The sequence below is a fragment of the Tenrec ecaudatus genome, chromosome 5 (assembly GCF_050624435.1).
Source record: "Tenrec ecaudatus isolate mTenEca1 chromosome 5, mTenEca1.hap1, whole genome shotgun sequence".
In the NCBI taxonomy this organism is placed as follows: domain Eukaryota; kingdom Metazoa; phylum Chordata; class Mammalia; order Afrosoricida; family Tenrecidae; genus Tenrec; species Tenrec ecaudatus.
Window position 1 is genome coordinate 44,474,698 of NC_134534.1, and position 27,790 is coordinate 44,502,487.

At 41.1% G+C, this 27,790-nt stretch overlaps 1 protein-coding gene across 1 annotated transcript; it reads right to left on the bottom strand.

Annotated features, from left to right (window-relative positions):
* Positions 1-1,247: 1,247 nt before the first annotated feature.
* On the bottom strand, positions 1,248-26,587 carry CIBAR1 (CBY1 interacting BAR domain containing 1). Its single transcript, XM_075549495.1, has 9 exons — positions 26,427-26,587; positions 25,674-25,908; positions 21,757-21,825; positions 20,323-20,424; positions 16,869-16,874; positions 15,129-15,233; positions 7,039-7,152; positions 4,714-4,833; positions 1,248-2,579 (listed from the first exon to the last, which is right to left on the bottom strand). The coding sequence occupies exons 1-9, from the start codon at positions 26,450-26,452 to the stop codon at positions 2,493-2,495; spliced, it is 864 nt and encodes a 287-aa protein (XP_075405610.1). The 5' UTR covers positions 26,453-26,587; the 3' UTR covers positions 1,248-2,492.
* Between the last annotated feature and the right edge of the window lie 1,203 nt (positions 26,588-27,790).

Consider the following 27,790-nt stretch of genomic DNA (forward strand, 5'->3'; position numbering starts at 1 on the left):
TGAACAACTGACCTTGCAGTTAGTCCAATGTGAAACCACTTTGTATTTCCCCCAGGCTCCTCCAGGAACCCACAACACTCCCTAAAACTTTAGGCCAATTAGCCCTTCCTCTTCACCTTTTGCCTCTGGACCAGGTCAATGGGTGCCAATGGAACATGCCCAAACTCAGCCTGTCTGTTCATTTGTGAGCCTCTTCCACTTGCACTCAAGTGAACATGTTAGTCAACAGCAAGCATACCAGCCTGCCTACTCTTAATTTCCAGTCCCAAAGGGAAGTTTTCTGTGAAGGGAAGACTTCCTACCTCAATGCATCCATGTCTGACCTCTAATTTCACAAGGAGAAAGGAGAGTCAAACCTGACATTCATCCCAAAGCCGACTGAGGTGGAGGTTAGGTCTCTATCCTTCAATATTCTTTACCAATTCAGACACCAACTGTCCAAGACACTTTATCTGAGCCACGTGGTATCTTAACTACCCTGTTTGGGTAATAATCACAAAGCTCTTTAGTGCACGAAGGGCACACCACTACCATAAGACTCAGGCCAAGAGCTCTCAGCTCCTGCCCCATAGGTCAGCCAGTTCCTCACCCAATTAGGTTCCTGGTGACGTCCCTTTCTACAAGTGAGCCTCTTGCTCAAAGACACTGGGCTCTAGTTGCTCAGTGGGCTGAGAGTCCACGACTCAGCCTTGTGCTCTGGGGCTCTTGGTTCTGCTGTTGCCACTGAAATCCTTTGGTGTCCACCCCTCTATCTTGGATCGATATGGTTCACTTTGCAGGATCTTGGCTCTCTTGAAGTGAAATCCCCACCTGATCACCCCACCCCACCCCCATTCTGCTTCTGCGATAGCTGGGATCCTAAGTCACAACTGTGATGGCTGAACGATAAAAACTGCATGGTCCCAGTCAGTTGTCTGGAATTGACAATGACCATGACTAGAAAAGTCCTATCAAGTGAATCACTGCACCACCACAATGATCCATAATGTGTGAATTCAAGAAACGGTTGCCCACTTCCTTTTGTCCTTAGCATGTCTGAGGTAGATAAAAGAGACATTTTTATTTCAAATTATCTGGTGACTGCTTAATGTATCAGGCACTGTTTCGGCTCTATAGATAAGGCCACTGATAGTCAAGAGTAGTGAGTTACTTAGTAAGCAGGATGAGAAATACCCAAACTGCCAGTTTTCCCTAACTACAACAAACTTAAACACTGGCTGGGAAAATAATAAAAATGCAACAATACCCATCATTCCATAAGAGCATCATTTATATAGGGTTTTTAAATGCTTTGAGTATTTTACAGGGGAAAAAAGGACTGAAGTCATTTTATCACTTAGGATTATTCTCAGGAAGCAATGCTTTGGACTGGACCCATTAATGACAGTTAAAATAGCTTTCTAGAAGGTATTTTTTTATTCTCAGGTTATCCCCCCAAAACTCACAAATCTTGTAATTTTTCTATACTTGGCTGATAACGGTGAAATATCACAAAGTCTCCCTCCTTAAGAATTGCATCAGACATACTGAAAGACTTATTCAATGGTTTCATATTTTTAGGAACAAATGACTATACAAGGGGACTTCTTAAAATTAATGGGAACATTCCATTATCTTTTAATTCCATTTCCCACAAACTTTCTGAAACCCCTTGTGTATCCTCTTATTGACTAGATGGTCATTAGGGAACATTTTAATAGAATTTTTAATGATTTGTTATATCCCACATATACTTATTTCCTTAGGCAATATTCCACAGGTTGTACCATGTATATTAGCTTTCCACGAGTTGTACCATGTACCACTTTTAGTTTGACAGCAGTTTTGTTTTACAATTAGAAGTTGAATATGCCTTTAAAAAAACATTAAGAAGCCTAAGATATATGCATTCTGCATAGTTACAAAACATTGATATCGTGGTGTCTTATTTTTAAATAATTCTGATCCCATGATTGCTTCAAGGTAAATTTGTAGATCAAATGATGGCAGGAATGTTTTAGTAACAGTTACAGGGGAGGGAAAAAGAACTCAGGTCTATTTTCCTTTAGGGCTTCACAAAATAAGATGACTTAACCAAATTGACTGGGAGAGGAGGTCTTTTAAGTGATAAAAATCTGGTATCTTGACCTGAAAGCAGCAGAGTGAACTACAAGCTCTTTTTTTTTTTTTTTGGTCACCTCTTGCCAGCAACCTCTTTCAGGTGTGCTATTTGATTAAAATGAAATACTTAGAAATATATTATCTTAAAAAAAGGAACTTACACAAATAACTCACATATCACTAGGCAGGACATTGAAATGGCTGGTGTCTAATATGTTTTAAAACCTTCATTTTTGGTCAGTATACATTTCCTTTAATTATTTTTACATTTCCTGTAGCATATCATTTTGAGGTTCTATATATCAGGCTAGTATAAAGCTTTACAATTTAGTAATCCTAGATTCTGAGCCGTTTTAAGATGGACGCAGAAATCAGAAGTAGTCTTAAGAAAATTAATTTTCTTCTGTAGTGTCTAGTTCTTCATCATCTTCATCATCAATATCTGTCTGCTGGTCCTTTCTGAGCCTACAGGTGGATACCTGTTAACAGTTATAAAAATATTAACTTAAATGATTTTATATACACGGCATATCATTTTGTATACCTACAAGGCAAAGTGGGAACTCTGGCGATCCATGGGCTAAGTGTTGGATTGCCAACTCAGTGATTCAAACCTACCAGCAGCTCTCTGGGAGAAATATGAGGCTGCTGGCTTCCTTAAAGATGTATGACCTTGGGAACCCTTGGGACTTAGGGCCCCTATGAGTTGGAATTGACTCGGTGGCACTTGCAGTGGATATAGGAAAGTGCATAGAGAACAAAATCTTTCATCAAAATATTCATATGCAGTCCATTTTCAGTAACAAAAATTTCCTGTAAATTAGTAAATTTTAAGGTTGGAAACAGTAAAAAAGCTTTTTTCATTTATTTACCATAAATTAATTTTTGAGTGATAATGTAAATTTAACCATTTGGATAGTCTTCAGTGCTTCAATAATATGTTTCAGAGAAAAATTTAGACTCGGTATATTATATCAAAAATATTTAAAATTGAGCAACTTTGGGGTAATATAAATATGAAGGAGAAACATCAAAGGAATGAAAACACAGAACTATTTCAACCAGACAGTGAGAAATACTGATTTGAAAGTAGTGCAAATTTAAATAGAAGGTGTTGAAGATGGGAATCCACTATTTGGCATTAAATCCCAACTATTGCCAGTTTTAAAATTTCTGAAATTGTCAATGGTGCCAGGGTTTTAATGTGCTCCACACAAGCAAGGTAATGGGTGTGCTGCTGAGTTGATTCCGACTTCATAGTGACCCTATTGGACAGAGTAGAACTGCTACATCTTTCTCCCACAGAGCAGCTGTTGGGTTCAAACTGCCAAAATTTGTTTTAGTAGCTGCTGGACATACGGCCATTGTACCACCAGGGCTGTTTCGCTAGCACGCCTAGCTCTAAATAGTCAGCACTTTATATCCACTATATCCTAAAGTTAGGGAATCCATGTGTAAGGTGCTTAGCTGGAATATTAAACATACAATTTTTTAGGGGGAGAGATGTATATATAAAGCAGCAAATACATGTTTAAATATAAGAAGGAATTGGGTGAAATTTACTCTAAAAGTTGTAATTTGATAAAAATTTACTCCATTGAAAGTTTTGAAAGGTAGACATGTAAAGCTCGGATGCTAAAACCAAATGGTTGGGGCAGCTAAACCCACCCAGCACGTCTTTGGGAGACAGACTTGGTGGTCCGCTCCCATAAGGATTGTAACCTAAAAACCATCCCTATGGGAGGTTTCACTCCGTCATGTGAGGTTGCTAAGAGCAGACAATGGACTCTGGCATCTTACAGCAATAGATAGGAAAAGGGCGCACTTCTCTAGAACTAGGGTTAACAAGCTCTGGCCCTTGGACCCAAACAAGCCTGCTTTATATTCTCGAAAATAAATGTTTACTGGAATTCAAGCACACTGGTTACCGTATATATTCAAGGATAAGCCTACCCAAATGTCAGTCGAGGAACCCAACTTTACCACAAAAACTGCATTAAAAAATGTGTTGAAAAACTTGGCTTATACTTGAGTATATGTGGTTTATATATTTGTCTATGGCTGCTCTTAATTGTGATACAGACCACATGGGGCTGCAAAGTCTAAAATAGTCACTCTCTAATCCCTTATAGGAAAAGGTTTTCAGCCCCTGTTCTAGAAATCAGGCTTTCTCGATAAAGAAAACATGAAAAAATTGGATTTTCCTCTAAAGCTTTATGCTTTACTGTCTACGACAATGGTTAGCAACAGCCTCTCTAAGGTATCATTTCTGTGTGGAACAGTACATCATGATAACAGATATAATCCTCAACAGTCTTGACTTCAAAATATGTGGTCTTCATAGTCTGATTACCAGAGACAATCTAGTATTTGCCTACCCTTTCCATTTCTGTTCTCCAACGTTCTGCTTTGGAGAGTAATATGTTGTTATAGTGTAATTGATACTTCACATAAAAAAGGAATAACACTGACTAGAGCTGCTCCTACTGCCACCTTCATTTCCTAGCAGAGGAAATACGCCCCGAGGGGATTCCAGCTGGGGACATAGGGTGGAAGGGAAATATCTGATTGTTGAACACTCAAATTCTTTTAAATTTTTTGTTTGTAGCTCACCTGGCCTGTTCCAGATATACCCTTAGCTGACAGTGATCTCTGAAGAGGTGACTTTGAATTTGCTCTTACAATATCTAATCGAGATGAATAATCTGGTGGATACAGGGAGTTCCGGAAAACCTATTGCAATGATAAAATCACATTATTCGTAAAGTAGACTCTAAACCATGGAAATCTAGGCAAGCCCAATTTAGTTCCTTTACATTTAGCCTTTTTAAAGCGAACTTCCCCCCAAAAGGCAAACATTGAATCATTTACTATGAATTTAAAGGAAAAGCAAAAGGAAATATAATTTAACTTGGAAAGATGAAAGCTTGAAAAAAACACCTCTCATAACTCTGAGCCATGTAAGAGAATGAGGCTTATGAACCATAATTAAGTCACTGAAACTTTATCAGGGAAGCCACAAAGCTCGCAGGAGAGGGTCCCCTGCACTGAACAGTTAGCAAGCTGGCGGGGAGGTTGCAGCTCTTTGTTCTGTTCTGCCTTTCCTCAACTCTTTTCTGGGTGAATTTCACTACCGAACTGCTATAGAAATTAGTAAACTGGTGCCATGTGAGTTATGAATTCTAATTTCATCTACGCTGTTAGGCAAGCAGTGGACTGCTAATTACAAGGTTGGTGTTTCACACTGCCAGCTGCTCTGCAGGGAAAAGATCCGGCTGGCTGCTCCCATGAGGATTTACAACCCCAGGAGCCCTGTGTAGAACCACTGAGAGTTGGGATCTACTCCATCTAGGATTGGTCAGTTCTCCTTTTAAAACTGCAGTTCCAAATCTCAAGCACTCCTATCTTCACATTTCCCCCCCATTGCTCTCTATAGAAATCAAGCAGTCGGTAAAGCTATCGGAAATGAATTGCTTGAACTTCCCTTCTTTACTCCTCGCTTTTTACCATTCCCCTCTCCCCGCTTTTTAAAGGCAAAATGTCACTGATGCTTTCCAAGATGCACTTTCCCTTTATTCCAAACTTCAACAAACCTTCCTTTTTCTGAAGGCTCCCTCCTACTCTATAAGCAAATTCAAGACCAGTTTCAAAAACTACCTTAAAGTGTAAAACCTTATTCTTTTAAAATGGGTGAGGCATGTTTCAATACCAGCTAACATCACACATATCTCACCAAAGAAGTAGTTCCTTCCATCACGTTAGGGAGGAGCCAATTAAATAAAAGACCACTATGGCGCTTGGATGATGTTATAAATATCCAAATGCCCCTTGGGAGTAAAAAGGTTCCCCACTCCTACTTTAAAAAGTCTCAAATATTCACCAACGCACTACACTAAAATTGCTCTTGCTTTAATCACCAACCGAAAAACCACTCACTGCTGTTGAGCCATAGTGACTGTATTGGACAGAATAGAATTACCTCTGTTGGTTTCCTAGACTAAGTTTGTACTGGAGTTGGAAAGCCTCATCTTTCTCCTGCAGGGTGGCTGGTAGTTATGAACTGCTGACTTTATGTTTAGCAGCCCAACAAGTAACCCGCTACACCATCAGGGCTCCTGCCTGCCTTTTTAGCATCTTCCTTTATCATCTGACCTTATCTGTGAAACTTTATTTCTAGACCATCCTAAACGCCCCTATTGTGCTATGCGCTCTATTTCTTCACATCTCTTATACCCTGAGTATTTTTCAAGAGCTATCTCTTAGGCCATTTTTATTTTTTGAAATCATGAACCTCTGAAAGATCTCCGCTATACACAATGTTTAATGACTACCCTTCAACCAGCCCTTCACATTAAGACAGAAACATGGCAAATAGAACGTGTTCATAGAAGGAATTAAGTGATCTTGACATGAACTTTATCCCCGTATTGTGAGGGGGAAAAGGAGACCCAAACTTAGGGACGTCTCTATGTATTTGTTTCAACTTTAGAGACCTGCAGCTCATCAACGCATTTCAGGAATGAATCACGATTAACTTAAGAGGTGGGTCTCGTGTTGAGAGTAGTTCATCCTGGAAGAAATACGGGACATACCATTGATCTAATTAACTGCTTTTGTGAGGGGCATATTATTTTGGATAGAAAATTCTTTTAAAACTCTTCTAGGACAATGAAGTCATAAGTGGAAAGCAGAAGAAAATATTCAGCCCTGGGGATAGAAGTTAAATTTACACCTTCCTCCGAAAAATACTATTGGCTCTTTACAAAGGTGAATATGACAAGTTAAATATGAACAGAAAATTATAAAAACTGAGCTATTCAGGACACACACAGTAACAAGACAGCTATAGTGTTCTAATGTGAAGTTTTACCAACACAACCATTGCTTTTGACCGTTTCCACATTAAGAGAAGAACCGAACTTAGATTCACATTCCTACCTCTAAATCTTCTTCCTCATCAATCTTTTGTATATTTTGGTAGGCAGCAGTGTAGACCTCTAAAGCTTTGCCATGAAATAACATTTCAATCGTGATAAATTCTGAAAATATATTCTAAAAAATAAAGATTTTAAACAATTAGTTAAATTGCTCTGTGAATTTAGCAAATTTATTCTTCACAATATTCTTTTCCTTTTATGAAATACAGAGGTATCTTTTTTAGAGAGAAATGAATGCAAATGACCAAGATAAAAATAGTTTCAAAGGAAGCACAAGTTTAAGTTATACAAAGTATTGTCCTATATCACCATTCATGCCTCATTATTTTTTAGTTATTTTTCCTACTATGACCTAGATTTTGACTTATCTAAAAAGACCTGACTGAAATGTAAACCATTATGTAGTCGTAGACCGCGGGGCTGTATGTATTGCTCTGCGGGTTCTGGTTCATTCACGCATGACTTTATTCCTGTGAAACACGCTTAAACATGCCTGTGAAACCATGGCTACAGACACGTCCTATCCATGATACATTTGTCTTCATCTCATCACAATGCCGCAAAAAATAAGGACACTTTGCCATGGAAAAAATTATTTTGAAGTCAAAGTTAGTGTCAAAATCTTAAAAAAATTCAAAGTGCGCATCTTCCCAGATTATTGAAGCACTGTAACAAGTTTATGTGAATGCTGGCCTACATGAAACAACAGTTTTTACACGGAGCAAACATTTGAAGGAAGTCTGAATTCAAATTCAAATCAGAATCCAAGGTAGAGAGGTCAGTCAGCTCAGATGGTGACAGCACATGTCTTAGCATCCCAAAGGGATCGTCTTTGTTAAAGTTTCTCCAAAGACACTAGACAGTCACTTACTATGAAGGCATTTTAAGAGAACGGAAAACTACATTGGTAAGAAAAAAGCAAGGACAGCTGAGGAATTTTTTCCCCATCACTACAATATGCTCATTCTTCAAGAGCAGCAAAGGCTGTCCTTTCGGCTGGTCACTGAGAAACCGTACCCTGTCCTCTCTACAGCCCTGATCTTGTATCTTCAGACTTGGTTGTTGGTGTTCCCCAAACTCAAACACCAGTTCAAACAAACAGCAGAGCGGAGTCCTTCAAAAATGGCTAACCTGCCGTGTTGATGTGCTATAAATCGAAGAGCTCAGAATTCTGGGGGGGCGCGGGTAAAGGTTAGAAATGAAAAAACCACCTTCAGAAATGAAAAGACCTAGGTGGAGGATATGTAGAGAATAGCTTCACATTTTGAAACTTTTGTTTAAGAAAGGTTTCTATGATCTGTCTTGGAAGAAATAGAGCCAGAATGCTCCCTAGAAGGGCAGCTGGCTGGCAAGACTCAGTCTCACGTACTCTGGACATGTTGTCAAGCAAGAGCGATATGGGGGAAAGACTTCATGCTTGCATAAGTAGAAGGCAGCAAACAAGAGCTGGATTGGCACAGTGGCTGCGACAGTGGACTCAAGCTGAACAATTTTGAGCTGGTGCTGAACTGGGTGGCATTGCCTTCTGTGGTACATAGGGTTGCTGAGTCAGAATTGACTCAATGGCACCTAACAACAATAGCAAGGTTTTATAGTGCTTTTTTTTAAACTTACCTTCATATCAGAACACTTTTGAAGATGATATCTAGACCTGATTCTTCTAAGATTATAACGCCCACTGCATTACGCTGTTCTTGCTGGGGTCGTTTTCTTCAGAAACTGTATAGGTAAGCTTTACCATGAAGAAGACTTGGTGATGAAGATCGTGAGTAAAGAGAATGAATAAATATGTACACGTTTTGAAGATGGTATCTTAGCAACTCCAATTGATGTTTAACAATATTGATCAGGCTAGAGTTATAGTCCATCATATTTCTGCTTATATGCTACTTATGTTAACCATAAAGGATTATTCCGTAATAATGATATTCCTACCCTTAATATAATACCCAGGAGCCCTGTGTGGTGTAGCCATTTAGTAAGGGGCTGTTATCCACAGGTCAGCAGTTTGAAACCAGCAGCTCCTGCACAGGAGAAAGGCGGGCTTTCTATTCCCATAAAGAGTTACGGTCTCAGACACTCACGGGGGTAGTTCTGTTTTCTCTTACTGGGTCATTATGAGTTGGAATCGACTCAATGACAGTGAGTTTGTTTTGTTTTTTGATTTAACAATACCGCCATGTATTTACATAAGCTCTCCAGTTTTCAAATATATAACTTGTCCAATGTTGCTCCCAGAATGTTGAGACCTAGACTTGCTTTTGATGAGATGCTAATTCTTGCCCACTGCACTATGCTGTTCTTGCTGGAATCGGTTCCTTCAGAAACCGCACAGCTAAGCCGTACTATGGCGACGAGCGGGTGAAGGAGAGGGCGAGCAGAGGGAACGAACAAAGCAGGGTAAGTGATGCAGGCAGGGGTGAAATAGTCAGGGGAGGAAAAGAATACAAATGAAGAGTTTCCAGGAAAGCAGGATCTTATCCTTTTGTTAATTGTCTTGTTCCTTATCAAAGTCAAACCTCAAAGCATTAAGACAGAGTAGAGGTTCCCAAACTTATTTTGCCTTCCATCCCTTTTTCAGGGGGGAAAAATCACTCTGCAACTACTTGACAATGAAAAACGTTTATAGTATAACCTATAATGCAGAATAAAGTGTAGGAATCTGCTTTTGCAGATACCCCAATCTTTCCAGTGCTGCCCGTCCTCTCCCAGGGTGCGGTGGTATCACCCACCATAGGAAGAAACACTGAGAGCAAATGGGACCAAATGAGAACAGGGAGAGAATACATATTTTTTTCTTTAAAGAGACGAGATGGAAGAGAAGTGCTGAACTAGACGACAGTAGTCCTCTACCGATTTCTCTTAATATTTGCTCGACTGAGACAAACACCTAAGCTGGAGTGGCTCTGTATTCTGGAATAAAGCCACATAGACATCCACCAGTGATTTGTGATTTCTTTTCTCTATCTATTCACCAGGAAAGACCAGTCATTAGGAAACAACACCACATTTGGTAGAGGGCTAAAGGAAATGAAGCAAACCCTCAATGAGATCAAATGACACAAGATCCACAGCACAGCGTGTGCGCGCACATGCACACTGGCACCAGATGGGGCAGAGCTTTATTCTGTTACACCTAAGGTCACCATGAGTCAGAACCAACCTGACGGCAACTAATTATTTTACCCTAAATAATAATAACAACAACATAGGGAGTTCTTGACTGCTGCTCAATGGAAATAGGTACATGGTTGAAAGTACCTATTCCTGCTGGCTACTGGACATTTGGAAATATGACTAACAATGACCCTTACTATCACTTCCTATAGGTCATGGAGGCTGCTACTACCATACAAAGCATTATGCCCAGACACAATTTTGAATGTGTATGAATCCACAGATCCCTTAGAGACAGAATGACTGTGGCCTAGCGCTGGAATGTACTGTATCCGAAGCTGTTAGCCTGCCTTCTGGCCAGACAGTAACTGCTCTTTAGAAGTGCTGAGACTCCTAGCGGGAGAGCAGTAGAACGAGGGTTCAGTAACCCCGGTGGTTCTCTGAAGCCCATCTTAGGGATTAGCACAGGCTACATCTTTCTTTCCGAATACTAAACCCAGATAGTCTTACCATTGGGTGAACTTCCTTTCTGTTCAAGGCTGAAGTACACTGTTTGTTTTTTTTACTTACTTTGCTTAAGATGGCTTCAAAAACAGATAGTGTACTGATGACTTATAAAACAAACAGCCTGCAGAATGAGCCCCCAGTCCTGGTTCTTTTATGGGGAAACCGGGAGGGTGGAGAATACCCATTTTAAGATGCCAGATAGTCAGCTCTCCTTCTTCTTGGACAGATATTTAAAGACTGTTTGAGAAGGGGAAGTAAAATCATACCTAAGCAGTCAGCAGGAAAACCTCAAATAAAGGAGTATAAGCCCACCCGAATATCAGTCGAGGCACCTTTTTACCAAAAACTCGACCAATACACAAGTCTACATGGTAAGTTTACACCAATAATGGGAGCTGGGTATTCCTACTCTTACTATTTTAAATATTACTATTTCATTGATATTCTAAGTATTTAGTAGACTGTTGATACTGTCTAGTTACCAGTAAAGCTCAAACATTGACAATTTTATTAAACTAAAATCTGTAAGTCTAGGTTTAATTGAAATCTACACATAATTTAGAATATGAAAACATTTCAAAATAATGCAATATTTTTTCAGATATCTGAATGTAGTAATTTCTGTTGATTAAGATCTCATGTAATTGCTGGGCTAGCATAACATTTAGTACTAGCATTTCACATGATTACATTCCCTTTAGTTTTTAAGTAAGCCCTGAGAATATGTAGGTTTATGACAGGGCTTCCAAAAAGCTCATGGAAAGATTCCACTATTTTTGCTTTCGTTTCTCCATGAACTTTTGTAAGCCCCTCTGTTTGCCGCTGAAGTGCACTATTTGTGTTTATCCATGTCCACCGACATTCTATTTTAAAAAGTGATCAACTGAGGTTGCGAGCATTCTTCCGCCTCAAAATTCCATTTTTTAATTAAAATGCACTTACAAAATCCCTTTGGAAATGAGATGTGTTTTACTCGCCACTAAAAAGGTCAGAGGGCGCAGCCATCCTCACGTTTTGTGATGCTTCTCTTGGGTTAGGTGCCACAGGGGCGTAGTAGTTACATGTGGGGCCACGCTCCGGAAGGTCAGCAGCTCGAAACCAGCCTCGCAACCCACCGGGGCGGTTAAATCCCTCCCAACAGGGCTGTGTGCTGGAATCGGCTCAATGACAGGGTTTGTTTCTCTGCTTTTTTGTTCTTCGGTTAATCCTTTATGGTTTTTAATTTTTGTATAACACGAACATAATATGGGAACTGCATGTTAATTTTAATTAAAAATCTTTTTTCATGTTAGTTTTTATACTGTTTCTTTTTCTGTTAAAAACAAAGCTAAACAGGTCATGGTAGGGCATCAGTAGCACTGCTTGGCTACTGTCCCACCTGGAAAGATCATAGGGCTCCAGGGTTCAGTCCTCGAGTCCAGCAGGGGAGGGGAACCTGCCTGTTAGACGCGTTTCCTTCTAGATAGGCTCAGCAAACAGGAAACTGGCAGGAGAAAGGAAAAATATGGCAACGAGCAGGTAAATTTGGTGATAACTGGTTTAAGAAACTTGTGAAAAGCACCATTCTAGTTCTGGCTCATTCCAACATGAGAACAATCATAGTTATCTTCTAAAAGAGCTGTTCTAATGATCAAATTTTCCGTAGATCATTTATGGAAATGTTTCCATATACAGTCATTTCAGTGAGTTGCCAGAAAGGGGTATAACTTTGTGGGATCCAATGATGTTCAGAAATAGTATAAACAGTTTTCCGTAAGCGTAGCTAACCTTCAATTTATCTCATGTCATCTGTGTATCTGGAATAGGTCAATACAATCAGGGCACTGAAGGGCTATCTTTTTTTCAGTATGTTTTTGGTTTGCTGTTGAGTCAACTGTCACCTGTGACTTAAGAAGCCAGCACTTCTGTATATTTATATGAAGGGTTCATGAGGGAGGGGCCGTGGGGAGGGAGGGGAAAAATGATACCAAGGGCTCAAATAGAAAGCAAATGTTTTGAGAATGATGATGGCAATAAATGTACGAAACAATGGATGTATTTATGGATTGTGATAAAAGTTGTACAAGCCCCCATAAAATGATTTTAAAAAATTCTGTATATTAACTTACATAAGGCAGGCCAGCATCACAGTTAAAAATATGAGCTCTGATTAAGACCTGGATTCAAACCATGGCTGACATACTTATAGCTGTGTAATGTTATATGGGACACTAACGCTGAAGGAAATATGAGGACTATATTCCCTAACTTGTAACAGGGAATCTGGAAAGTTGGTATTCCATGGTAGGAAAGCCTCCACTTGGTAAGTTAGAGGTAATGTCCAACCAAGTACATTATCCTGCTTTAAACCCCATTCCTACAGATTCTCCCCTGAACAGTTATGCTGCCTTAAAGTGAGCACACAGTTGCTTCTATCTCCCTATAGAATCAGACATCCTTTTCTCCCTTCCCGCCATGGCACCCAACCCCCTTCTACCTCCCCCTGTGGCAAGTATTAGGCCTCCTCACCTGTGAGCTCAGGGACCTTACTGTGGGTACCCACCTTGTGATGCATGTGACTGCCAAATACGCATGTCTTCAATGGCTACCTTTAAATGTCCCAAATAAGTAAAGGCTTGCTCTCTTCTCCCAGTTCCACGTGAACCATCAAGGGGCCGAGGTGAGCAAGCTTCCATAAAATGTGGCTGACTCCTTTATTTTCTTCTCTCTCCTATCTTCCCTATCCTCTATGACTTTACTATCATCTTCGTATATTATCACCATATAATTGCGCCTACTGGCCCTTCAGTTGGTGTAGGCTGGCTTCTTCTGACAATGTTAGGTAGCATACTTATCTGCTCTTTGCCTCACTTTCTTTGCCTGTACAATGGGGGAAACAATGGTACCAAGCGCATGAAGGTTCTGATTTGGACTTAAATGAGATAATCTAAGGGGGAAAAAAAGTAATAACTAGTTTTTAGGAACTGCTCATCAAGTGTTAGCTATTTTCCGTGCTCAAGAGTAAACTAGCCAAATTAGAGAATGTTCCTCAGTCAACAATTTTAAAATTTCCATCTGGTTTCATTAGCAAACACGTAAGATCCTTGATGCTAATAATAAATCAGAACACTCTCGCAAATAGAAAGGAATGACAGCTCTTGAAACCCGAGTAGACATTTTTCAATAAATGATGTAGGGAGACTGCTATCCATTTGGAGATGGCATCTACACTCGGGGGGAGTTAGCCCAGCTAAGCCCCCACTGGCATCAACTCCTATACTTAGGGTCAACAGAGCCCAATAGAACGAGGGAGCACACTGTGTGGGACAAAAGCCCGTGGGCTGTGGCTCCAGGTGAAACTACTCGCATCGAGGCTTCATCCTGACAGTGTTTGGAGTGCTGGGCCACTGGGAAAATGGATGATGATAAAAGTGAAAACTGACATACGTCCCAGGGGGGTGATTAACAATGCTCTTTGTTTATATGGGTTTTTGCTTTCCAGCTTGCCTTTTTGTGATTTTTTTTTGTATTTGCATATTCTTTTTTGGTGGGGGGCGGGGGCGGGAACGGTGTGGGTGTTCAGTTTGTTTGGTTGCTGATTGGCTCACTGATGCAGTTGTGATTTTATCATGTTATGACCGATAAAGTAAACCTGAGATGTACAAACCCCATGGACAAGAAGATGGAGTCTGGGCTCCTATTAACTTTAGCCCCAAGAACACTTAGTTTTGATGACATGGCCCTGCTTCATGAAACGATACTCAGCTTCATGAAAGGATCACTGAATATAAGGGTGCTATAGCAAAGTGTGGTGAAGAAAGTAGATAGCGTCCAGCTATCAATCTATTATGATGTCTGGGGTCTTAAAGGCTTGTATTCGAACAAGCAGCCATCTGAGTCCACACGGAAGAAGCACACCAGCCTTTATGATCCAAAGATGACAATTAAAAAATTCAAATATGGTGAAAGGAAAATTATGAACACCCAACTTGTAGAAGGCTATAACTGAACAATTGAAGTATATGTAATGTAAATTAAGTGCCAATAAAATAGCTTTAAAAACTCAGTTCTGGTTACAGTACTTTGGATACGTTCTCTTATTTTTGATATTCAATTTCTTCATTTACATTGTATCGATACACTGTCTAATTCTAACAGTCTTGCTGTGACGATCAGAAGATCACTTAGGTAAAGAGCCTGGAATGTGCCTGATATGTAAAAATATAATAGGTGTTATTTCCTCCAGATTGAACAGTATTTATGAAAAAGGAAGTAGCTGGACTCTGGCTGGGAATGTAACCTCTCTAGATACTATTGTCTGTTTCTTTTTGAAAGTAACATTTGCTATGTTTTGACTTACACGATCTTTTTTGCAAAGACTGTTTATGGGTTTAAAACCCAGAGTAGTCTACAATACCCACAATATTAATTAAAATGAAAGGCGAGGTTAGAAGGCATAATTTTTCAGTTTCACAGTGACATCACTACCTTTATGTCCTTTATTTTCTGTTTTTCAAAGTTGTCAATAGTCTCCTCCAGATGGCGCGTTGTTCGGGTAGCATCCATCGTCGCTCTCTGTAACTCCGTTTCTGCCTGTCGCAGGACACCCCGCCAAAGACAGAAGAAATGAGATGAGGGCCCACTCAACTGAGATTACTGGGAAATGCTATCATTGCTGTATTGACTCTTGGGCCTAAGATTCTGGTTAATATTGGATTTTGCTGCAGACGAGGATTACATAATAAGCACATGCAGAACAAAAAACTTTAAATAGAATTGTTAAATGACATGATTTATGATCTTAAAAGCGAAACAACGCTCCGCCTTTTTGTAAGCCATTTTTGCTGTATCACCCTGGAATGCTTTCTTCTGTTTTCTAAATGTTGTCAGATATCACCGTCTTTGCTCCAATCTACTATCCTTTACTTTCTTACTTTCTCTTTTTCCTTTGCCATTCTTCCTAGAAAAAAGGAAGGGACTGGTGGTTTACTATCGTCTTTTCATTAAAAAATATTTTTTATTGTGCTTTAGGTGAAAGTTAACCTAAAGTATTGTTTCTCACAAACTGAGTCTCTTAATAAAATATAATAATGCTTATCTCATTAGGAAGAAGGCCTAGTGACATGGTGGGTTAAGCATCTGGGCTGCGACTGCAAGGTTATAAGTTCAAAACCAACAGCCACCCCAACGGAGAAAGATGTTTGCTCCTATACCGAGTCATAGCCATGGAAACCCTAGGGAACAATTCCACCCTGCCCTGTCAGGTCATTATGAGCTGGGGTTAGCTTGATGGTGTGAGGTTGGTTTTGGTATCTCATAAAATTGCTGAATGGATCAAATGGAACCATCTTGGTACTGTACTAAGGAGAGTGCTTGGCACACAGAAATATCAACAGCTATCCTCCAAGCTGAGAGGCTGTAGTTTTCATGATACCATTGCAACACGGATTGAGCTTTTCGGGCTAGTAAGGGTCTAGGTAACTGGAGTCTCCCGTTGTGTCCACCTTGGTAACTTTTACTAAGTCTCCAAATACATTAAATATTTCTAATTCTATAATATTCGAATCAGAGGACAGATACACTACATATTTTTGTTAGCATAGAATTCATAATGGCAAGTTTTTCTTTCAAGCTAATATTCCTGTTCTGATTATTCCCGTTTTGAAAGAATTAATGCTTACTACCAAGAATATATACTAGTAGTGACTAAAAGAGATAGCAGTGTACTGCTCTGCTTCACAATATCATATCTACTAGCTACATGTGGCTGTTTACATTTAAATGAAAATAAAAATCCAACTTTTTCTCAGGGTAGCTGCATTTGGAGAGCCCAAAAGCCACTTGCAGCTGGTGCTACAGCCTATCAAAGTGCAGAACATGTCCAGTCGAATCATGCATTTCTCTTAAAGCACCAAGTCTTCCTTTACGGCAACAGTTTCCCCCAAACATTTAAAATTGTTATACTGATTCTAAGGAAAATTCTAATCCTGATTAAGTTCTTCTTAATTCTGTTTTGCTTCTTTACTCTTTCATGTCCTTAAAAGTATCACAAGTTATCATGTAAAATGATGGGGAGGATATGCAACAGTGTAAGCTTTGTGACATCTGAGATTCTAATATTCTTGTCACTGGTCCTGGCTTGCTTTTTCAAGACAACATGTAAATTGAAAAAAGTAAAAGGGATTTACTGTAAGGATTCATCTCTTGGTCCTCCATTTTATCACCCACCTGTGACTGAATTTTTTATAAAGGAAAAATACATTTCAAAAAGAATACAAATTTTTTTCAACAAATTAAAAATTGCGTAGCCATCTATAATTATACACACTTACAAGTAGGCTATCTTGTAAAACTGCAAACTATACTTTTTGCAAGCAAGTTAACTCAGCTATACAGAATTAAGATACCAAGCATTTACGCCTCAAAAGAGCTGTTAAAATGTATGTATTCTCTTGTTGTGTAGGATGTAAAGTTAAAGAAAAACAACCAAAGCCAATGCAAGAGTCTAAGGAAAATGTCTTATTATATTTTGGGAAGTTTTATAACCCGTAATCAAAAGCAGTGTTTTATATTATTGGGCTTAGGATTCTTTGAAATCCCAAAGAATTAACCTCATTGCAGGAAATGTGAAAGTTAAAAAGTGGTGTTTTGAATATTTATTAACATGAAAAAATGTTCTATCAGTTACTTGAGGCATGGTAACCTTTTGCTAACGAATTTCCTACAAAGTATATTCAAGTAGAATAATTTCCTGATAAGGTTTATTACTGTAAGTGATGCAATTCATATAACACATGCCTTTGATTCACATCTTTCCTCTCCCCACTTAGAGATACTTACATTTTAAAGGTTAAGTAGCTAAACAAAGAGTGGGAAAGCAGCAGCAATAGCTGGGACATCTGTACCTTATTCTATCACCTTCCAGCCATTACTACTCATTCCTGAAAGTCTTAGAGCTATGAACTGGAGAACAGCAACTCACCCCCAAATTAGACAGCTATTTTCGGTAAAGCAAAGAGAATGTGAATAGCTAAGATTTCTTCTTTTCGTTCGAAATTCTTTAACATTCTAGGGGCAACAATGTGAGCAGGAAATTTTGGTTAAAAGAACAAGAATTGGATCAACGGTATATTTAATTAAAATAGTCACAAGTATAAAAATGTTCTATAAAGGGCTGGGCCAGACTTATTTTCAATCCGTGCTATAGGAAGTTTATTCAGAAGCTCCCTGGGGCCTTGTGGAATGAACAGGTAGTGCCCCAAGATGCGACTTATATTTTATAAAACCTTTGATTCCCATCTTTCCTCTTCCCATTGACTGATAGTTGCCTTTTAAATTGTGGACGGGTGAGTAGTTGGTAAAGCCCGTTTGTCCTCTTCTAGAATGACTCCATTTCACTGTACAGGTTGAACTACCCTAGATTTCCTTTAAATAAAGAGTCCAATGATTTTTCAGAGTCTATCCTGGTGATGCTATTGGGTAAGCATTGGGGTTTTAAACTTCAAGGTAGTCGGTTCAAACCTACCAGCAACCCCCAAGAAGAATGATGAGGCTCTCTGCTCCTGTAAAGATTTACAGGAACCCCAAAAAATGGCAGTGGGTTTCCCAGTAAAAAGCAATGATCAAATAATTGAATGTAGTTCTATTGAATACATTTACATACTGATTATCCTTTATTTTCTAGTCTCAGGTTGTTAAAATCCACTGGATTTTTGTTAAAATCCTTTGGCTGATTGCAGCATACAGCCAGAGGGCTCCTTCGAGGCTAGGATGGTGAGACTTCCTCTTTATGTACTTCAGACATGTTGTCAGGAGACCCGTCCCTGGAGAAGGACAGTGAGGAAGGCCCTTAAGGACATTGACTGACCCAATGGCTGTAACATAGGTATAATTGTGAGGATGGCTCAAGACGGGGCAGTGTTTCATTCTGTTGGACACAGGGACATAGGGACATTATGCGTTGGAACAGATTCAGTAGCACCTAACAATAACAACAACAGCAGCACAACTTTGCCAGTGAGCTATGGATGTATGCTGTAATAATCTATTTAGCTGTTGCATTTCTTTCCTCCCTCTACAGACGTGCCTCGCCTAGAGTCAGCCCACCTTCTCCATAGCAGTATTTACTGTAGACTCTATAGTGTAGAGCAACTAAGTCAGAAAAATTAATCTTAGACTAGATTCATTTCTATGATTAGTGTTGATACCAATACCCCTATTTCAACATGGCTAAGACTTCAGGATTCCATGTTAGCTTTTCCCTGCCTTCAGGCTTCCGCCTCTACAGACAAAATTTTTTATCTTTGGCTCAATTTTTAAAGACTAGTAACATCTCCTACCCTCTGCTTTGATCTCTAGTCTTCAGCCATACATTTTCTAGCACTCTCTGGTTTATCTGAGTTCTAAAATACATAGACCCTCTATAATCAATAGTTCGAAGACCTTAATCCTTAATACCATTTAGACCTTCTTATCCTAGCTTCTAATGGATAGTCTTGGCTGCATTACTTTTGTCTCGTAGAAGGGCTTAAGTACCACTGAGCTAAAGGAAGAATGCCCAGGTAAGCGGTACACCTCGAATCACTGCTGTGGGACTCCCTCAGGAATGGAGGTGTTCTACTACCACAAATGCCCACAGAGAGCTAATCCTATATGGTTCCTGGCGAAGCAGGGCAGACACAACCTTAAGGAAGTAGTGGGACACGTAAGCAGGAACGGGAAAAACCAGCAGCAAGGATATGTTAGTGCATGTTATACAATCCCACCTACTCCATGCGCTGGCAACCAGCCAGGTGACAATTGTGAGTCTCTTGTTGAGCCAGCAGTAAGGCACATCCTAGTCTAAGAAACAGTCAGGTTTCATAGAAACTTCTTGCAATAGCCACTCCCAGCTCATTCACTAGTGTCCAGCTGGGCACCTCAGCTGTGCTCTTAAATTTCCTGAGGGTCGCTTGCCAAGTCGTAAGTAAGGTTTAATCGTTTTGTTTTTTATTAAATAAGCCAAAGAAATAGGGAGAATTCCTTCCTTTTCTCAGAAATGGATACTGCTTATTAGGCTTGACTTTTAAGTTAATTTTCTAATTAATGTTGAATTTTATCATCGCTGTGTGGAAGGAGCCCTGATGGTTTAGTGGTTACTCTGTGCGGGGCTGCTAACCTCACGATCAGCAGTCTGAAGCCTCCAGTTGCTCTTGGGGACAAAGATGAGGCTTTCTATTCAAAAAGAGTTAATTCTACTCATAAAGAGTTAAAGAGTTCTGGAAACCCACACCCTCCCCGAGAGGTTCATCCTGAGTCAAAATTGACTTGATGGCAGTGAGGTTTATTTTTTAACTTTTTCTTAATGTGGAAAAAACCTCAGGATTTGAAATTTACTCTTAATAAAGACATCTGAATTTAAAAGTTGTTTTTTTGCCCTTTGAGGGGGACCATGGATTCTTTATGGGAGATATCATAAGGGAACTGAATCTTTAAATGAAGCTAAGTGCTAATAGTTACAATTCCTACACATATGTTTCTTTTTAACCTTTATATTCTGATTCTTCATGTATTTAAAAATAGAAATGCAAAATTTATGTACTTATTGACTTTTATATGACATACCTTACAAAACATTTTCATAGACCAAAATTCAAAGGATATAATACAAAACATTTTTTATAGACCAAAATTTAAAGGATACAATAACATGTCGATCAGATGGGTTTCGCTGACGCGTCCTTTCTAATTGAGTTAACTGCTTAGCCTCTCGATTTCTTGCTGTTAGCGTTGCTTTGAGGTCATCCTGCAGAAATGCATTTTTTTGTTAATATAAGTTTTGAAGTTAAGAAATAAAGGGTTTTCAGTATAGCAGAAAGTGGTTGTTTGCTCCAGGCTCATAATTCCAATAGTAATTATGAGTAATGCATGATAACTATGTATTTATGCTTAAGGAGGCTGGTGGTGCTGGACTAGCTATCAGCCTCCACTAACTGCAAGGTCAGCACGTCAACCCCCCTCGCCTCTCCATGGGAGAAAGGTGAACCGCTCTGCTTCCATGAGGATTTCCAGCTTCAGAAACTCTGAGTAGGGTTGCCCGATGAATCATCACTGACTCAAGAGCAGTGGGTTTGGTTTAGGGTGTGTGTGTGTATCTCTTTAATGTCTGTCTGTTTGTATGTAGCTCTTTAATGTCTTTTCAATGATATAATAATTTCAATGCAAAGTTATAACCACAAATATGTAATGTAAACCAATAAGCATACATATATTATCGATTGTGGTTCCGTGGTGTGCCATTTGTCAAAACTCTTAAAACTCTTAAAATGGGAGAATTTTATTGCATTTAAATTATATTCCCATATGACTGATTTAAAAAGACAATGTTGTTACATTATTTTTTAATGTTTAAATGTTAGTAAGTACTTTAATGCAAAAATATCAACTTATATTTATTTAGTAAAATAACACATACACACCCATATATACTCGAGTATAAGGCAACCCAAATATCAGCCAAGGCACCTAATTTTACCACAAAAACGGCATACAAAATGTGCTGAAAAACTTGGCTTATACACACGTATATACGGTATATACACACACACATGAATACACTAATAATAGCTCCCCTCCCAATTTTTAATTGAAAATTCATGGGGTTTTACATTTCAGATCATCAACAATTTAAACTAATAATCAAATCCTCAATAGGTTTCCCTTTACCTGCTCCTTGATTTCTCTCCTCCGCTGTGAACTGTTATCTTTTGTTTCACCCAAGTTAACACCCACCAACAGTCTAGTGCATTGCTGTATCTTTCCTTCACTGCCCTCCTCACTTTGAGTCTCTAAAACCTGTTCCTTTTGTTATGAAAGTCCTGACAATATATGTATGACCACACATATTAAAGATTTAAAATTCCCACAACAAATAATATGATATCTTATGTTACCACAGTAGTATACTCAGTAATCTCATTAACAATACTTCATTATTTGCCAAATTCTAAGAAACAATTTTTCAGAATGTGTAAAAAAATGACAAAACACTGCTTGGTACTTTTCATTAAAAGGACAATTATAGAAACGTCATACTTTCTCAGAATACTTAACAGGAGAAAAGAAAGCAGATACTTACCCGCTTCATTTTTACAATGGTCCCATAAGCTTTCAAAGGTTCAACTACTTTGGCTTCAAGTCTTTCAACCTATTAAAATGATTATAAAAGAATATAACTGAAAAGAATCATAGACACATTGAAATTTAAATGAATCGAAATGTGTGCTGTTTAGTTTGAGCTTTATTACTACTATACAGATATTTAAGAATTTTTGAGTTAAGATGTTATGTTACTGTTTAACTTATCTTTATAAATATGAGAGGACTTCAAAAAGTTTGTGGACAAATGGAATTAAAAGAAATTTTTTGCAAACTTAAAAAAAAAGTATCCATACATTACTTGTATTACTCATTAAATGAGTAGTCATTGTCATATTAATAACAGACGTTTATTATTACATACCCTCAAGTGTGGCTTGCAGTACAACTTGGAACATGCATGTTTTTCCAATGCTTTTAATTTGATACACATTATTGCAACTCACACTCACTCACCTATTAAGCCCTTGTAAAACCCAAAACCAAACTCACAGACATTGAGTTGATGCCAACGCATAGCCACTCTACAGGATAGGGCCGAACTGTCCATGTGAGTTTCTGAGACTGTGACTCTTTACACAAGGAGAAAGCCCTGTCCTTCTCCCATGGGGCAGCTGGTGGTTTAGAACGTTTGATCCTGGCATCACAGCCCAACTCCTAACCACCACACCACTAGAGCTCCTACAATCATTGGGAAGCCATTATGCATTACGAAGGTTAAAGAAATAAACAAGAAGTCATACTGCCCCTTTGAATCCGTTCTTGTTACTGGATGAGTTTCTCTGAACTTTTGGAGCCCCTCAGGGTAGGATTATCAGAAATGGAGGAGACAAATGCTACACTCCAGGACACTGCAGCTGGCTAATCCAGGCAGGGAGAGTGAAAGCACAAAGCAGAGTAGTGGTTCTCAAGGAGCCCATAACCGTCCTCTTCGCCATGGAAGTAGCAGCTTTGGGAGCAAGTTTTAAGATTATCTCAGATTTTATTTTTAAAAAAACCCCAAACATTTTACTGGGGGCTCGTACAACGCTTATCACAAGCCATCCATCCATCCATTGTGTCAAGCACATTTGTTGCCATCATCATTCTCAAAGCATTTGCTTTCTGCTTGAGACCCTTGATATCGGCTCCTCAGTGGTTTTCAAGGGGAAACCTTTCTTTCTCAGTACCTCTGTGTGGGTTTGAACTGCTAGCCTTCTGGTTAGTACTCCGGCACCTTCTCAGTTGTGCCGCCCAGAGTCTCCCGTTCTCAGATTTTAATACAGCTAACATTGTCCGTGTAGTCGCACTGTGTTGGATGCGTTTTGCATACTCCTTCTAAAACATACACCATGTTCCAGATAAGAAAAGTGAAACTGAAGGGTCTAGTATAGCAGAAATAGTTAAAACTGCTCAAATGAGAGAGTGTCTAGGAAACACAGATCCATTCTAATTTTTCTAAGAAGTCATCTGTAAATTAGCAAAGCTTCTCAAACTCTCACTGCCATCGAGTTGTTTCTGACTCACAGTGACCCTAAAGGACAGGGTAGAACAGCCCCTGTTGATTTCTTAACCTACAATTTTTAAGGGAATAGAAAGCCTCATCTTCCTCTCAGGGAGTGGCTCTTGGTTTTGAACTACTGACCTTGTGGTTAGATGTCCAATACATAACCACTACCAGGGTTCCTTAGCAAAGCCTAGAGAATAAATCTGGGGACCTGGTGGTGCTATAGGGTAAGTGGTGGACTACTAACCACAAAGTTCATGGTTCAAACCCACCAGCTGCTCTGCAGGAGAAAGATGAGGCTGTCTGCTCCTAGAAAGACTTCCACCCTCAAAACTGAATAGAGTCGCACAGAGTCAGAGTCAACTCCATGCAGTGGGCTTCTGGTCTTTGGACAATAAGGCAAATGGCCTGTATTGCTGAGCTGGCAAACTGTGCAGCTGATTCCTCTTCTTCCATAGCACATTGATTTCCTTTTAAAATGGAGAATTAAAGTGTTCTTAAACATGACAGTTTATCATATTTTGAGTAACTTCTCTTACTAATACCATTAGTGGAAGGCACTAAGGAAACATTAAAGAAGACAACTTTGTAGCATAAGAAAAGTTCATCACATAAGAAAAATAATTCTCTTGGACATTACATTTTTTCCTAAAGAGAGAAAACACAATATGGCCTATCATTAATTGTTTAAAGTGAACATGTATTACTAGTTGTTTTTCCACCCACCCCCATGTGTTATTTTTATAGCAGGAAAAAAAGCTTTAAAAAAAGATGTTTATAATTAGTGAATGGATTTCAATTCATATTGATTTTTTTGTCGCCTCTAGGAACAAAATATATTGTGAATGTTTCATTTTCATAGAGTTTACGAAAACTGGAAAAAGAAATCAAGTCCCCATCAGCCATTTAAATATTAGGAACCCTAGACTTTAGACCATGAAGATGCAGGATGTTTAGTCCGTACCATTTGCAATAATCCATAAACTGATGCTTCAGTGTACGGATTATCCGTCCTGTTCTCCTTTTTGTAGCCTACCTTTTGTTCATCTCACTGTTCATTAGCACCTCCACCACTTGGTAAGCACGGGGAATAAAAGGAGAACAGATGAAAATCAATTCACTTTGCTACTGGATAGCATATAGGTGTTCTAAAATAGGAAATTGAAATTATTAGCTAACATGGATGATAGGGTGGTCTGAATATAAACTATTTTTAAATAGTTAAATCTCCAATTTTCACGTGTAACTGAGAACAGCTTGTTTATTATAGAAGAAACATCAAGAGGCACCAGCTAACTCAATCCTTCCCCACATCTAATTAATGACACCTTGAATTTCTGAGTTCCTCTAGCTCCTGGTCTAGTTCGTTATGGAGAGCAATGATAGGTTCAAGGACTATTACTCTCATTTGTTTATTTGTGATAAATGAGATGTCTGTTTTAGGTTTAATAAAAGGCCCACCGCACCAATGGGAAACAACAGTTTGGGAGGGTTGCAGGGGGTAGAAAGGCAGAAAAAGATACAAAGAGCAATGCAGTTCTAACTGGGTAACTTCTGAAAAGTTCCTCTGTGTCTTAAAGCTATACAAAACTATTCAAAATATTAAAGGACAATACATAGGCTTTTAGGAAGAAAACTGTCACACCTACCACCCCCCCCAAAAAAAAGGGAGACCAGAAAACAAAACTCAAACTCACAAAGTCTAATTACTCTGGTACAAAAGGTTAATGAGAAAGCATGGTAGTTTGAGTCTACTAAAATATGCCTTTGAAGAAAGGTCTGGCAGTGTACTTACTCCAAACCTACCTTGAAAACCTTTTGGAGTACAGTTCTACTCCCAAACACACCGACCGGGTCAGCAAGCATACGGGCTACCAGAGAGCAAGTGGGGAACGATTGGCATGCGGCAATTGCTTAAAATTTTTTTTTGTTTTTGCCAATGAAATAGTTCTCGAATTTCAGTGCAAGGAGAATTTTGCCTCTTTGATCATTTGATCACCTACCTTCTCAGCATCTCGCGTCTCCAGCCACACTCCACAATACACTTACAGGCTCAGCAGGTATCTGCTTTGCTGCTTTTCTTCCCCACGAATCCTGGGCTTAACCATCTCCTGACCATGCCCTCCCCTCCCCGGGTCCCCAACCAGGGAACGACTGGGGGAAATTCAAGATTTCAAGGGGCTCGCCATTTCAGTTTGAAAATGGTGAAAGGAACCACAGAATGATTCCCCGCCACAGACGCACACAGCGTTACAGGGCCTGAGCACCCGCACGTTTCCCTGGAGTGCGCGTTCACCACCCCCCAGTTCCACAGACGGGGAGGGAGGCAAGGCGGGAAGGTCTTCCGGCTTCCTTTCGGCCACCGCTTCAGGGCACACCGCACACAGGGCCGCGGCGACCTCACTGCGTACCTCGGCTTGTCGATAATCCTGAAGTTTGGCAAACTCATCGGCAAAGTTTTTCAGGCCCTGCTTTAAATTGGGGGTCTCTGTGGACGCATACACGTTGACTTCATTCACCAGGAGGTCTGCCTTGTCGCGCAGTCGGGCCGTTTTCCGCACGTACGCGGCGAAGATTTGGCACAGCTCCCCGAAGTGCTTCTCCACATTGGTGACGGCATCTTGCAGCTGCCGGGTCTGCGCGTCCCTAGAGGAAACGGCGCCCGAGAAGCAAAGCGAATCCGGTCAGCGAGGGGCCGGCTTCACCGGGTGGGTCTAGTTCACGGGCGGGCGCTGCCGGGGCATTCGTTTTCTAACTCGCAGGACGCAGAACCAGCCCCCAGGGGACCACCCCCCCCGGCAGATCCTGCCCGGGCCGCGCACACACCTACCCCGGCCCCTCTCCCTGGACCCAGGCTGGCCGCAGGGTCCAGCGGGCTTGGGGACCAACGGAGGCTGGCCGGGCGGGCCTCGCAGCGGCAGGGGTCGGCTGTCGGGGCCGCGGGCGTTGCGAGGCCCGGCGCCCGGCTCTCCCGCAGTGCAGGGCCGGGCCCGGGGCGTGGGGAGCGGGCTGGGCGGCGGTTGCCCCCCGCGCCCGGCGCCCTCCAGCCGGGCAGCCAGGCCCCCCGGGGGGCAGCGGGCCAGTGCGGCCTTGCGCCCGGGCCGGGCTTCGGCGCGGAGGCTCCCGGGCGAACGCTCGCGGGTTGGGGGCCCCGGGGCTGTTACCGGCTCTCCAGGCTGCGCCTCAGCATCTTGCTTCGCACTCGGCGGACGGCCCGGGGCGGGCGACCCAACGACGGGGCTCCGAGCGCCCGGGCGCGCGCTGGGGCGCGAGCCTTCGCCCACGTCGCCGGGAGCCCGCGAGCCCGCCCCGCGCGCCGCCGCGCCGCCCCGGGCGTTTCTATGGAAACGCGGAGCAAGTAGCCCGGCGCCCAGGCAGCCGAATCGGAGTTGGGGGTGTCCCCTGGCGACCCCCCCCGCCCCGCGCGCATTCCTCCCCAGGGAGTTGATCTCCAGCGGAGCGGAAGCCCGCGGCCCGGCCTGGGCCGTCCTTTGGAGTTTACCAAGCCCCCAAACCGCCAGATCGTTGCAGTTTGGGGTGAAGACAAAGGGAGGAGAAAGGGACTGCGAAGTAGCTTTGTCCTCCCTCCCGCCACAGTCCCGGCCGAGCCACAAGGCGCTCTGCAGGACGGCGCAGGCTACAGCATCTGACCCCTTTATTAATCAATAGCCGGGAGGTAAACGTGAAGCCAAAAGACTACAGGGTCCAGGCTCTCCTTTCTCAACATTTCCCACTAAAACTGCCATCAGGGGTTCGACTCACACAGAACTTACAGCCCCTGTGGTTTCCAAGGCAGTTGATGGGACCAGAGAGCCTCAACTTTCTCCCAGATGAGGTTGAATTCCGACAGTGTGCTTAGCATCGTTTCCAAAAAAATCAAAACCAAACTCACTGCCATCGAGTGATGCCAACTCCTAGTGAACCGCCGCTTGGGGAGATCTACTAGATTCTAGAAAGCCTTGTTTTGTTTTTGTGTTTAATTTCTCCCTCCGCGCCACTAGGTGGTTTCGAGCTGCTGACCCTGAGGATCACAGCCTAACGCATCACCACTATGCCACCAAGATTCCTTATAAAGCAGTGTATCTAATCCTGTCAAATTGTCTGCTTCTGGGTTAAATCTGAAAAGGTGGGATCTTGGAGGTTGTCTTTGGAGAGAACAATGCTTATCACCTCATGTTTAACTTTCCCGGCATTCCACAAGGGCTTGCCTACTTCCTCTTGTGGATCGTAATTGTGTTAGACCCTGAGAATAATACAGGATTTAAAAAGAGGCCCCTCCCTAGATGGGCCTTAGAGTTGAAAGAACAATCATTAGCTGCAGTGGAATTGGGTCTAGCTCACGGTGACCGTATGTACTGTAGAACTCAATGTCTCTCCTGGTCTGCCCTGGTGGTGGACTGGTTACCAGGTGGGCAGCAGCCACTGGCAGCAGCTGGGCTTTCTACTCCTGTAAACAAAGTCTCAGAAACCCACAGTGTGTGTGTGTGTGTGTGTGTATGTGTGTGTGTGTTTGTGCTGTCACTGTGAG